Consider the following 13,307-nt stretch of genomic DNA (forward strand, 5'->3'; position numbering starts at 1 on the left):
TTTTCTCTTCGTGGACTCTTCACGTTAATGAAGCCAATATTTTATTTCGATTCAGACTTGCTGATAAATTTCCTTCTTTCTTCTTCATGCAGTCCTGCCAGGGAGTTATCTTTAGCCCTAGGGGTCACCCATTCCTGTGTTGACTTGAGCTAGACCAGGGCGTATCAGCAGGCAACAAATCATGTAAAAGACCACCTACGTTCACCTGGGCAACTTCGGAGTTCAATTTACTCCATGGAATGTATTGTGGTATTACCGTTAACTTTGCGGCGACTGCATGAATGGTTGAGAGGGTTGGCCAGGGTGTGAACTCTGCGAAAGACGTACATGGTCAGGCAAAGTTAACTCAACAACAAACCTACTTGTCTAAGAGTTTTCTGCAGCATTATTAGATGTCCCAACGGTAGATCGTCTTGTAACCACAGCAACAGTGGCACAATGCCACGAATTGGATTGCATGTCGCCCGTTTTCTACAATTGAGGCTCGGTGATACAAATGGGCATATCCGGGTGACTCGAGATAACCTCAGCGTCCAACATGTATGACGACGACAGGTCCCGAGCCAATATCGCAAACTCAACATCACCTGCAGGCCCCATCAACCAGCCTCGGTCGCATCTGCCCGAAAACGACAGGGATCCAACGTCGAGGTTGAGGGGATTCGCGGATCAACAAGCCCAGGGGTCCAATAGAGGGGTTGAACCCCGCACTAAGCCCCTTCAGGCTACCACCTCTGTATGGCGCCGAGAAGTGCTCATCTCCAACTCTTCCCGACAATCAAACAAGTCGGTGTAGTCGAGATTGCTTTTTCCTCGGGCACGAGTCTTGTCTTTTGTTGTTCAATTGAGCGAGTACTTGAGTTCTGAGATATTCCACTCCTTTAGACCTTGTCTATCGTCATCTTCTTTCCCCTCCCACCCAACAGATACCCCCCGCGACAAAATGGCCGACAACAAAGTCTATCGCGCCAGCACCACGGCGCCCGTCAACATTGCCGTTGTCAAGTACATCTCCCAAGTCTGAATATCCTCAACATGTCTAACTTTGAACAGGTACTGGGGAAAGCGCGATCCCAAGCTCAACCTTCCCACCAACAGCTCCCTCTCCGTCACCCTCTCGCAAGCCGACCTTCGAACCCTCACGACCGCCTCTTGCTCCAACTCGTACACCAGCGGCGACAGCCTCACCCTCAATGGAGAATCCGCTGATGTCTCTGGCGCCAGAACTCAGGCTTGCTTCCGTGAGCTTCGGGCTCGTCGCGCCGCGCTTGAGGCTGCCGACTCTTCGCTGCCTAAGCTTTCGGCCATGAACTTGAAGCTTGTCTCCGAGAACAACTTCCCCACTGCTGCTGGACTTGCTTCTTCCGCCGCTGGCTTTGCTGCCCTGGTCCAGGCCATTGCTCTCCTTTACGAGCTCCCCGACTCGCCCTCGGACCTCTCGCTCGTTGCTCGACAAGGTTCTGGATCCGCTTGCCGCAGTCTGTTCGGTGGCTATGTCGCATGGAGAATGGGAGAGAAGGACGATGGAAGCGACTCCAAGGCTGAGCTTGTCGCCCCTGCATCTCACTGGCCCGAGATGCGAGCTCTTATCCTCGTCGCCAGCGCCGCCAAGAAGGGTGTCTCATCGACCTCTGGCATGCAGCAGACCGTCGCCACCTCTGGTCTCTTCAAGGAGAGGATAACAAACATTGTCCCCGCCAACATGGCCTTGATGGAGGAAGCCGTCAAGAACAAGGACTTTGCCAAGTTTGCCGAGGTGACGATGCGCGAGTCCAACTCTTTCCACGCCACCTGCGCCGACACCTACCCGCCGATCTTTTACATGAACGACGTGTCCCGAGCCGCCATCCGCGCCGTTGAGGACATCAACACCAAGGCCGGCAAGACCGTTGCTGCCTACACTTTCGACGCTGGCCCCAACTGTGTCGTGTACTACCTGGAGGAGAACGCCAACGCTGTCCTCGGCACTTTCTACCAGGCCCTTTCCGGCGTTGATGGCTTCAAGGAGAATGCAGCCAGCGCCAAGTCTGCTTTCGAGCTTGACAGTGGACTTGCTGATACGCTGAGAGAGGGTGTGAGCAGAGTCATCTCGACTGCTGTCGGTGAGGGTCCTATCAAGACGGAGGAGTACCTGGTTGGAGAGGATGGCGAGGCTGTCCGACGGTAGATTGGGAATGAAAAGTAAATAATTCGACAGAAATGATACACATTGGAATAGCACCGCATATATGATTCGAGTGCTTCTCCAGGACCAAGAATCAGCGTGATTGTACGATACAGACGGATCAACCTCACAACAACGCAAGGTGATATCGCAGCATGCAGTTAGATATAAGGAGATGGCCTAATTCTCTTACCAGGATGTTGGGATATCCAAGATGAATCATGGGTCATGTATTCAGTGGACACGAGCGAGGGGGGTGGACAGTTTCATCTTGACATGGCCACGTACACAGGCAGACGGAGAAGCCTATCTCGTCAAGAACAGAGCTGCCAGAGCTTTATAAGGAGGTTAAACCCCTTCTCTCCCACCCTAAAAGCACATACCAGTGCTCAGCGTGCGTCCTGGTCAAGTGGTAAACCTCTCCTAAACTCAGCTCCTATAAACCTTCTTCTTCTATCCGCTCACCTAAATCCACCGCTGACCAGGCGCTACCTAAAAACCTACCATCCACCTAAAAACCACTCTTTTTGGGGGTTGGGGTTATCAATTCCATTAGATTGCCTCTTGTAAATACGAGAAGAATGCTGTCCATCATGATGTCTGGAGGTCCATACCCAGTCGTCTTACAAGACTTGAGACAACATCACCAGCATCTGCAGCAAGATGCACCTCAACGACAGGAGATGCTCGCCAGAAGAGAAGTAGATGGGTTCAAATGAGGATAGATGGCTCCGATAGAATAAAAAAAATGTGTCGTACTTTTTTCATCTTCATTTTTAGTCCCTACGGTTAGGTAACCATTATGTTGGCCTTGTCAAACGAAGAGCAGTGATGAGTCTGGGGTAGCTGTTTGAGCACTGTGCCACAAGTGACGCTTCTCTCTCACAACCCCAGCTCATCTCCTCCTCGCATCAACACCATCGCGATGGAAGGCCTCACAAAGCACCTCGGTCGCGGCCGCGAGGTCGAAGTCATCGACCTCGACAAGTCAGGAAATGTCGCCCGCCGCTGGGTGCATATGCCCAGCAACCGCGTACGTCGTCCTCCACCACAGGTAGAGCTGCCGCTGACATTCACGATAGATCATCCGCAAGGCCAAGCCCAGCCTTTTCAAGCGCTCGATGCGCAAGATTCTCATGGACGCTTTTCTCCCCGTTGGATACCCCCATTCTGTCTCGGATGATTACCTCGCCTATCAATTCTTCGACTCTCTGCAGGCCTTCTTCTCCACCATCACCGCTCTCCTCGCAAACAGAGCCCTCCTCCAGGGCCTCGGTGTCGGAGATGCCAACTCGTCCGCCACATTTGCCATGCTTCTCACAGTCCTCAAGGATGCCATGTCTCGTGTCGCCACCATCATTTTTGCTCAGCAGTTTGGTCTTCGGATTGAACCTGATGCTAAGCGGTACCGTTTCCTGGCTGATCTTTTCAACGATACGGCCTTCTTCATGGAGCTTTACAGTCCTTACTTTGGTCCTTACGGCAAGATCTTGGCTCTTACTTCTGGTGAAGCTCTTCGTGCCCTTTGTGGTGTTGCGGGTGGAGCGAGCAAGGCTGCTCTGAGTGTTCACTTTGCAAAACACGACAACCTCGCCGAACTCAACGCAAAGGAGGCCAGCCAGGAGACTGCAGTCGGCTTGGTAGGCTTACTCGTCGGCACATTCGTCGTCAAGCATGTTGAAGACCACACGAGCGTTGTTTATTTGATGACGGTTCTTGTCCTCGCTCACTTGTGGATGAATTATCTGGGCGTCCGCAGCGTCTGCATGAACGTTCTCAACCGACAGCGCGCCACGATCCTATACAAGGAGTATCTCAAGTCAGGAAACGTTTTGACTCCTAATGAAGTCGCCCGCCGCGAAAGCATCCTCTTCTGGAGCCCTGTTGTTCGAAACCAACACGGACAGCGTATCGCTCGCATCGAGATGGCTGATAGCTTCGGAAACGCCATGGGAGGCCAGGAAGCTCGCGTTAATATCGCCATCCTCGACGGTCTGATGAGCACCCTGTTCATCTGGTCCCACGCAAGCCACAAACACATTCCAATCAAGATCATGCTCTGGAAGGACTCCGAGGCCGTCCATGCCATCAGCGCTTGGTTCATGGCCATGGAGATTGCCTGGCAGATGGATAAGGGCAAGGGCTACACCGAGAGACTCGATCGCATCTTCTGTGGTAAAAGTTCTCGCCCTAGCAACTGGAACACCGAATCCAAGAAGGATGATGATCAGATCGATGAAGATTATCAGCAAAAGTATGACGATCGTGAGCTTTGGGAGGCGATGCTTGCCAAGGGCTGGAACCTGGCGTCTCAGGCTTTTGAAACCGAAGCGCCTGTTCGCATGGCCATCCAGCATGAAGACAAGAAGGACCAGTAGATACAAACTGGTATGGGTTACATGGAGTTTTGGCGTCAAGGGAAAAGGGGATCGCCTCATTCGCGCGATAGTTTGTCATGTGTAGAGTAATACCCAGAGATGCAGCTCAAGAGAGCTCTCAAATGATACATTGGAGATTTTGCTAGAGTCCCCCAGACTCGTTACGCCTTTTCTATATGCCTTTCCATGTTGTACATTTTCCCAACGCCCAATTACAGTTCATTCATCATACAGCTTTTCATACAACACATATGCATACACATCCTACGCCAAATATGCCCACCTCATGGCTCGCATCTTGACACCCTCCCACGTATTCAACTTTGGTCGCACGTCCAAGTAGAAACTGGGTCCGCCCTTGTTGTCTGGCCGCCCGGCGTAAAAGTCAATGACATAGTCAACCCGGGTGCCACAGCGATCAATGACCCAGTCGTGTCGGTCAAAGGGCGCCGTGTAGCCGAGGATAGTGTTGATGCGGGCAGTAGGCGTCATGCGGTCCATCTTGTTGGCAAAGGACTCAAGCTTGGGTCCATCGCATCTTGGAAAGTTAGTATTTCGGATAGAATAAGAGGATTGGAGGCTTACTTGGTGCCCTTTAGATAGGGAGCCTCCCACTCCTTAATCTCCTTCCATGCTCTTTCATTCACAGCATTGTGAATAGGAACCACAGTCTTCATATCCGCCACTCGCGCATCATATCCCTTGCGTTTCATGGCATCGAAAAACATCTTTTCTGAAGGATATACCCAGTTGCCCGAAGGGTCCAAACCCGTCTCCATCTCATGATTCGCAGGTTTCGCAGGCTCCTCCTTTCCATGGTCCACTGGACATACAGCAGGACCTCCAGATTTTCGCGGAATCGTAGAAACAACGCGATCGGTATCTAGGCCACCGTGGGGCGTCGGAGGATGCTGGGCGGGGGGAGGCGCAGGCGAAGAGGACCACGGGAGGTATGATGTGAGGGTTTGTGACCACGACTTGGGCTTCGCTTGCGCAGTATGATCGACGGGACACTTTGCAGGTTGTGCTTGCGCCTTTGCGGCTTCAGCCTGACGAGCTTGTTCAAGCCAGGCCTCGCGGGCCTTGTGATCGACGGGACAGGCAGAGTTGTCGTCGGCCATTGCGTCTCGGTTCTCGAGTCGGTGTAATCAATCGACAATTTGTGCTACGGAATCGTTTCGTGGAAGAGTTCAATGGCAAGTCGTGATGGCGTAATTCGTCGTGATGAGGATGAATGGTAATGCGCCGGGATGGATTGGCTTGGGTTCTGTCTTTGTCATGGAGAGATAAAAAAAAATTGGGCCGGTTTTTTACCGGGTCCGGGCTCGGCCGGGCTTCGGCATCTTCAACTTCACTTGGTGATGGCTTCACTTGGGACAACCTCAAATGTCTGGTTGATGTTGGTACAGCTCAAATACAAGTCATATACATTTTGATATTGTACAGGTCGTCAATCATTGTCATACAGTCCAATCCGAGTCCTTTGTTTTCCGTACCGTAATCCCCTAACGCCTCATGTTCCGAATTCCAATCAAGTGTTCTTACCTCGCCGAACCGAATACCTTTGTTCCATACCATGTTCAGTTTCCATCATGTTCCTCCAAGTGAGAGCATTTGACAATGCTAGGAAGAGCATTTGACAAGGCTAGGAAGAGCATTTGACAATGCTAGGAAAGGCCTCGCTCTCAGGCATAGCGCCAGGTCATGAAGCGGATCGCCAGTCGTTGCTCGCGATCCTTGTATTGCCCAACGTGCCACCCGAGCACGTGCGAAATATCCTGCAAAAGCCCAATGAACTCCTGAGTGCGAGGAAAGTCCTCAGGCTTGATCTCATAGTAGATTCGATCTCCCAGCGGATAGGTTGTCGAGGAAGAATGTGGCTCGACCTCTCTGAGTTCCCGCTTGTACCGCTCAAGTAAATGTCCGGCAGTCGATCCGAAGTTTTCCGCCAGCGGCTCTGCCTGCGCAGCTGCAAAGTCGTGAATGATAATGTAGAGGATGCGAATATCCGGACACAGGGGTAGCATGTTCATAAGTCTGAACCACAGCTTACCAGGGTTGCCCAGGAGTCTAGAGTCAGAATGATGTGCCAGGATATGGTGTGGCAGGAAGGTCTGGACAACACCAGGCCGAACCTTGGATCTTCCAAGGTTGGGTATGACCATCAGATCCTTTGCAGCATTCACAACAATCTTTGGAGTAGTGTCCGACTCGGCTTTGATAAGCGACATGGGATCGCCCACATTCGAACGGTCCTCCAGCTTGAAGAGTATTTCGGGCTTCCAGTTTTTCCACTCGAGCTTGGCAACTTTGGCTGCAGCGCGTCCTGCGGACATAATCTTTCGTGTCCGTCCATTGAGTCCAATGAACGGGGGGTCTGGCTGCCGGATCTTTCGCAACCCCCAACGGAAGGTCGTCGTGCCTTCGATCTTGGTACATGTGAATGCGCAGTTGTACCCTCGTGGTTCGTCCACATCGATGGCAAGAGCCCAGATTCGGTTCTGTAGTTCTTGTGGGAGCTTGGGGAAGATGTGAAAGGTAGTAAGGGCCGAGCCAGTAGGATGATCCATGGTGGCCAGGGGGGCAGCGGCGGTTGTGTGAGCGGATGATGCCAGGTTTAGCGCCATGATGAGCGACGTGATGCTAGTATGCGATCTAGTTTCAAGTCGATAGGTGGCAGAGCGATGGCAGACGATTGTGAAGGTATAGTTTTGGGCGATGACCCAAGCGAGTGCAGATGCGTCTGGCGTCTAGAGACACCGTGGTGGGAATAGTGCTTTAGCAAAGCAAAGATTACCAGCGACGGAGGACGTCAGGCGCGTACTCCTTGAGTTTAATAAAAAGGCAGAAGATCCAGTCAAGCATCGACCAACTAGGGGCTGAGATGATTGCTTAAACAGATGAATAAGAGTGAGATTTGAGGGCGGTACAGATGCGTCTGGCGTTCAGAGGTATCGTACTGAGGAGGGGGCTTTATCAAAACAGGGCTTGCTAGCGATGAAGGACGTTGGACGCGTGCACCTTGCGGTTGACGAAAATGAAGAGAATCCAGTCAAGTATCGACCAGCCAAAGGCTGAGATGATTGCTTGAACGGATGAAGAGAGAGAGGTGATTGTGGTGTAGATGAAGAGAGGTTTGGATGAGAGAAATGTTTGGGAGAGAAGGGGAGGAAGAAGAAAGATGTGAGGAATAGAAAAGAAGAGAGAAGCGTGGAAGAATGAGCCTGAGGATGGAATTTGTTTGTTTACATCGACAGTGACAGTGAATCACTGTCACAAACGCATCTGAGGATGAGGCTAAGCTCCAGCACTGGCGGGGGGGCCGTAGGGGACGAGATGCAGTGGGCAGCGCACGATACTGGATATAGGGGGGCATGGCCTCTAAGACTAACTTAGAAGGCCCTGAGGCTCCCCATTACAGAATTACATCACCCCGAGCTGTAATTTGTCTGTATCTGCGTGCGGGTTATGTGCCATGTCCGTGGTGATGCGATGTAGGCGGTACGGAGGCGAGTCCCGGAAACATGCTGGATGGCCTATGATGTCCAGGGATCACCTTGCTGAGGACGTTTGGAATCCCATTCTCACGATACATCGAGAATAAAGACTGCTTACAATGACGTGCGCCCAAGTGGCCGAGACCCTCATGCTTCCTTCTTCCCAGGTGGTGATGATACATTGTTCACCTCACGAGGTGACAAAGGAGACAACGAATGACTACCCACGACAATGCCCAACATAAAGCACTCTTGGTCGAATTGAGCCTCGAAAATTACAATACGCATACATTACGAAATCGTCTGCCAAGAATCCTACCAAGAATCTGAAGCCAGAAGCGCCTGCTCCTCACCCAAGGTAAGGGGCATGGTGGCCGAAGCAAGACACTGCCCCCTGTATACGCACACCATCGTAGAAAAGAATCCTTTATATCGCTCACACTGTAAGCTTTGTGCGGTATTTGGTAGATCTATCATCAAGGCCGCACGACAAGAGCGGGAAAGGGGGTGGCTTCGGTGCCCTGGGAACTCGTCGGTCAACGGTCGGAAAGCGTGGCTCAAGATCCGAGATATGGATGCCTCGCGGATCAGGATATTCGTTTTCTTTTCTCGGTGTACTTGTGCCGCCATGTGCTTCTTTGTGGTCGTGGTCTCGGAGTGAGAAGGGTGCCATTGCCAGTGCCTGACGCATCGTCAGCAGAGTAACAGCTCGTTTCAGGGCAGATAACTCACTTCAAACCTTTCTCTGTAGACATTGGAGGCTTCAAAATGTCTTCCGGTCGCGAAAGGGGAGACCTCTTGTCCAGATCGTCGTAATCTCCAACCCAAGCATTCAGCCACTGGCGCAGCGAACGAGACGAACACCCCCAGCGCATCGTAGATCGACAGGGCCCCCGAAGCCTTGACTTCGTGATAAATTAATTCGAAAAACACTCTCATCCTTCCGGGTTCTTTGAAAGCCAAGCTGCTTGGAGTTGCCATCCCTAAAGCTCACCCGAGTGCTCGGGGCGTACGTCGCGTCGTCGGATCGGGCCAATGAATCGGAGAATCTGTTCAAGGTGTCACAATTAGCTCAAAAACGACAGTCGAATCTCTTAAGAGCTCAATGTCGAAAAGAAATACCATGCCATCGGTACCCCTGGCCCTGTCGCGGAGACCCTCGCTCAGAGGCCAAACCGTGGGAAACATCGCACAACTAACCTCAGAGACGGAGCTTGATCTGCCAAGAATACAAGAAGCTGGATACTATGCATGCTTCCTACTGTTCATAGTTGAACGAGCAAACTTGGTCAACCATGGCCTCGAATTGCGCTGCAGCTACCTTTTTTCACCCAGGACTGGGATCAATGGGTACGAATAGAAGAACAAGCTCGGTTTCAGACCAGGACGTCGAAGGCGAGAGTCTTTCTGGTTCCTGCGAGGTGATCAATACTCGTGGAGCGAGGCGCAGACTTGCGATGCCACTCGGCCGTAGATGTGTCATGGTCCTCAGGGGCTCGGGCAGGAATACTCGGGAGGGATCGTTCTCGTGGTAGGTAGCTGTCGGTAAGAGTCTCTTATCCTCGTCTTGCGGATTCTCAAACTCTTCTATCGACAGTAAAACTAAATTCCGAAGGTCAGAAATGAGGTTCGGCCTTCCCTGCGGTATTCCTACCACCAGCTTACCTCTTCGTCGGGGTAAAGCACTTGTAGAGTGATATAGCCAATCTCCTCATCGTGGTCTTGTCGTCTCTGTATCGGCTCGGGGTGCTTTTGCTGTTTTCTGGGAGCGTCCAAGGGTGCCCAGATCGCATGGTATCGGCCAAGGTGCTGGGCACGTTTCCCCGACCACATCGGCCTTCGTCGTGATGGTCCACTTACCTACGGCCGGGCAAGTTCCAATAGATCCAGGGCCCCCATGGATGAATGGACTGTCCAGGCGAGTTGAGAGCCGGCCATGGATGCGAGTGCCATTGTTTAGTGAATGGACCCCCTATAATTTTCAGCAAACGGCTCCCCGCTAGTAGTGCCAAAGCTCCTGTCGACTGGCACTGCCCGCCTAACGCCTGGGATCCATCACGCGGACGCCTTGTACCTTTAGTCTCTCTCTGTCCAATCTTGGTAGAGAATCACATACAGATCAAGACAGTTTCTGCTTCAAGTACAAGATGCCATGCCCAAGGGGACAGAGGACTCCGTTCTGCTCTGGTGAGCCCGAACCATGTGGGCTACCACCTCGCATCGTGCCTGAGGTTTCCTTTTCTTCCACCCTCTCCTCCTTCAAACATCATCAAATCCCCCCCAAGCTCTCACCCCGTCAATCCTGTCATGAAACGACCTCCATTCCCTTGGACACTGCCTTCTTGGCATTTCACCAAGTTGTTTCCTCGCCAGCGCACCTCGCTACCACCCGCACCCTCATCTTTGAGCGTCTCTCCTCGAACCCAGCTACCAACGCAAAACCTTAGTCTTAGTCTTGTTCACCACCTTTGGAGAACAAGCCTCGGACACGATGAAGGCAGGTTAGACATTCAAGCTTCGATCTCAGTGGAAATACCCGGCTAATGAGTGCTGATAGTGACAGGCCAGTACCAACTGACTGGCGACCGCCGTCTCACGCCTTGGCCCTTGATCTTCAACGGCAATTGCGCAGTGCCATCCTTACTCTGGCCCTTCAGACCGGGTTTCGGTCTTTAGGCCACTGCCGGTGGCCATAACAATCGCCCGCGGCCTAGAAAGATGTTTTGCAAAGAGGCGGTGATCCAAGATACACACCTTCGATGCACAGTTTCCCTCAAGGGGATTGGCTTCAGAAAGTTTATCCCCTGGTTTATTCAGAACTCTTTCAACGTTGACAACAGAGGCGTTGGCTTCTATCTCGTCCAGTCGCGCTTCAACCACTCGTGCCAGCCCAACTCGTCTGTTCCGCACACTGACTCTGCCGTTGGTCTCCCCCTTGCCATCCCTGCCTAGTCCTGCGGCCGAACTTGCCAAAGGGGACACATGTGTTAAGAAATGACTCTGAGCAGACCAATATTCAAGATTCGCAACAATGGCACGCCGTAGTCGCCGTGGCAACCGAGCCTCCTCCTCCTCGACCGGCCCAGGCCTCCCCCTCCACAATGTGCCTGCTCCCGCGCCCCCAGCTCCCACTGCACCCTCTGCGCCGAGCCCGAATGTGGCTCCTGGCTCGCTGCCGCTGACCCCAAGTCAACAAATTGTTGACATTCTCTATGTGGAGAGGAGGGCTGTTCGATGGCACACAGCCGTATGTTATTACCAAGTCATCTTGACGGCAGTGATCTAACATGATGTTACAGCGGAGATCCTGCAGCCAGGGCCTTCCAACGATCCTCCTCATACCGGGGGCTGGTTGGGGACAGTCAAGATTTACAAGACGCATGGTCTCGGTTGAAGTGCTAGGAGTCAACAACGGACGCGCCGGGTCTTCGTGAACTTTCACAGTGGTACAGCAGGCATAAGTCTAGAAGTATAACAGAACAGAGCAGATTCAGCTCATCTTATTTATGAGCATTTTCTCAATGTCTAAATAACAAATTCCCCCTTTGCGCCGTGTCTCCTCTCTTACATGAATCACACAACAACACTCTGAGTCCCTTTTTGCACATCACCGTCATCCGAATTCTCCCTGACAAGTTCTGGTCGGGCCGGCCATCAGGAGAAACGTGGGCTCACTCTATGAGATTTTTCCCACGTCATCACCCTGATGACCGGTCTCCGCCATTCTTCGACTTCCACCTCCACATCCTTGCCTCCCTCCACCTCCACCTCCTCAGCTTCCTCCGCTTCCGCTTCTTTCTCTGCCTTAGCCTTAGCCTCTGCCCTGGCCTCTTCGCACTTGAGGTCAAATCTTTCATAGAATACATTGATGTATGAAAGCGGCTCATGGAGCCCACCCATCTCGGAGAGGTTCTCGGCAGAAATCTCCCGATACACCAAGTCTTTCGAAAGAAATTCAATCTTGGTGTCGTTGGACGCTGTGCCTTCGCATTCCCTCAGATAATCCTCCAGAATATGTGATTTCTCACTTTTCCAAGCCTCTAGATGAGGATGGATTGTCAAGTTGGCTGTGACGACGACGTAGATAACTTCTGCGTCTGGGAAAAGGTCGACGACCTTTTCCAGTCTTTCAGCAACGTGGAGGTCCCACATACCCTCCCACGTCACGCCGGCGTAAAGAACCCCAGATACTCTCTCGGATTCTTTAATGTCCTCTTGCAGATCATTCGAGACTATAAAGAGATCCCGTGACAGGTCTGCCTGTTGACCCGGCACCCATGGCGTGTCTGATTCCAATTGATATGGCACTTGGGCCCTCCATACTCGATTCTCTCTTCTCTTTGCTGCTCTTGATCTACGGCAGGTTTCGTGTAGGGCGTCGCGGATGGGGTAAATCTCGGTTCTCTCCATCCCTGAATCGGAGTTCCACAGAGCGGTCCGTACCATTGTAGCAGGCTGATCTGTTGTCGAGCGTCGGATCTCTACTCCGTGCACCGTTGCGGCGTCAAGGTCCAGGACCTCTTTCCAGATGAGGTCCTGAACCTCGAGAGGGAGCTTTGGAAACATTCGGAAGCTTCTGGGGCTAGGCTTCTTGATCGAAGCAGCTGACACCAGCCGATGCCTGGGGGCATACCGAGTAGGGCTGTTGGTTACCGTTTTGTCACTTGAATCGGACGATGCTGGGCTAGCCGATCTCCGTTGAGGAGTTGTCGGTCTAGACGGGGCCATCTTGTCAAGTGCTCAAAAGACGAAATGTCGAAAAACGGGTGAAGATCGTTTGTGGTGATTCTGTCGGCGAGTATCAAATGCCTGATTGCTGAGCCAAGAAGCCGCGATCGAGCTCAACGGACAGCACTCGGACGAAACGAACACGAGGGTGTGATTAAAATAAGGGAGTAGGAGGAGAGACAATCAGAGTGTCTCCTAACGTCGCCGCTAAGCCGGATATTAGTTGAGAGGGTTTCAGAAACACAGTCGGCTACTTACGACGATCAAAAGTGAAGAAACTCTGTCGGCTCAGGGGCAGTGACGTAGCAGCTACGCGTACGAGGATGTTTGTGCGAATGGAAGGGAGTTCGGACGCAAATCGGAGGTCTTCAAGAGGCTTTGGATGTAAAGAAGTCTCTGGTTACTTCTCGGTGAATGAATAAGGGATATGAAAATAAACGCCGAAGCTTTCTTCCGCAACGCGTAGGTCTCCAAGAGGTGAGAGTAAAAGTGACAAAGCAAGAAGGCTGTCGACGATCTTCGGTAGGATAGAACTCAGCA

At 52.2% G+C, this 13,307-nt stretch overlaps 6 protein-coding genes across 6 annotated transcripts; 2 read left to right on the forward strand and 4 right to left on the reverse strand.

Annotated features, from left to right (window-relative positions):
• Nucleotides 1–943: 943 nt before the first annotated feature.
• On the forward strand, nt 944–2,167 carry NECHADRAFT_96684 (uncharacterized protein; the record flags this gene model as incomplete). The annotated part of the gene is made up of 2 exons (XM_003039775.1): nt 944–1,005; nt 1,054–2,167. The coding sequence occupies 2 exons, from the start codon at nt 944–946 to the stop codon at nt 2,165–2,167; spliced, it is 1,176 nt and encodes a 391-aa protein (XP_003039821.1).
• Nucleotides 2,168–3,089: 922 nt separating this feature from the next.
• On the forward strand, nt 3,090–4,542 carry NECHADRAFT_49969 (uncharacterized protein; the record flags this gene model as incomplete). The annotated part of the gene is made up of 3 exons (XM_003039776.1): nt 3,090–3,197; nt 3,247–4,336; nt 4,406–4,542. 3 exons carry the CDS (start codon nt 3,090–3,092, stop codon nt 4,540–4,542), a joined length of 1,335 nt encoding a protein of 444 aa, XP_003039822.1.
• Nucleotides 4,543–4,806: 264 nt separating this feature from the next.
• NECHADRAFT_49910 (uncharacterized protein) lies at nt 4,807–5,663 on the reverse strand (the record flags this gene model as incomplete). The annotated part of the gene is made up of 3 exons (XM_003039978.1): nt 4,807–5,080; nt 5,128–5,345; nt 5,367–5,663. The coding sequence occupies 3 exons, from the start codon at nt 5,661–5,663 to the stop codon at nt 4,807–4,809; spliced, it is 789 nt and encodes a 262-aa protein (XP_003040024.1).
• Nucleotides 5,664–6,227: 564 nt separating this feature from the next.
• NECHADRAFT_85647 (uncharacterized protein) lies at nt 6,228–7,169 on the reverse strand (the record flags this gene model as incomplete). Its single annotated transcript, XM_003039979.1, has 1 exon — nt 6,228–7,169. One exon carries the CDS (start codon nt 7,167–7,169, stop codon nt 6,228–6,230), a length of 942 nt encoding a protein of 313 aa, XP_003040025.1.
• Nucleotides 7,170–8,475: 1,306 nt separating this feature from the next.
• On the reverse strand, nt 8,476–9,992 carry NECHADRAFT_85648 (uncharacterized protein; the record flags this gene model as incomplete). Its single annotated transcript, XM_003039980.1, has 7 exons — nt 8,476–8,721; nt 8,772–8,939; nt 9,053–9,088; nt 9,162–9,258; nt 9,371–9,621; nt 9,705–9,801; nt 9,904–9,992. 7 exons carry the CDS (start codon nt 9,990–9,992, stop codon nt 8,476–8,478), a joined length of 984 nt encoding a protein of 327 aa, XP_003040026.1.
• A 1,034-nt stretch (nt 9,993–11,026) lies between these two features.
• Nucleotides 11,027–12,767, reverse strand: NECHADRAFT_85649 (uncharacterized protein; the record flags this gene model as incomplete). Its single annotated transcript, XM_003039981.1, has 4 exons — nt 11,027–11,266; nt 11,299–11,502; nt 11,715–12,621; nt 12,673–12,767. 4 exons carry the CDS (start codon nt 12,765–12,767, stop codon nt 11,027–11,029), a joined length of 1,446 nt encoding a protein of 481 aa, XP_003040027.1.
• Between the last annotated feature and the right edge of the window lie 540 nt (nt 12,768–13,307).

The sequence above is a fragment of the Fusarium vanettenii genome, assembly GCF_000151355.1.
Source record: "Fusarium vanettenii 77-13-4 chromosome 10 genomic scaffold NECHAsca_82_chr10_2_0, whole genome shotgun sequence".
Taxonomy (NCBI): Eukaryota; Fungi; Ascomycota; class Sordariomycetes; order Hypocreales; family Nectriaceae; genus Fusarium; species Fusarium vanettenii.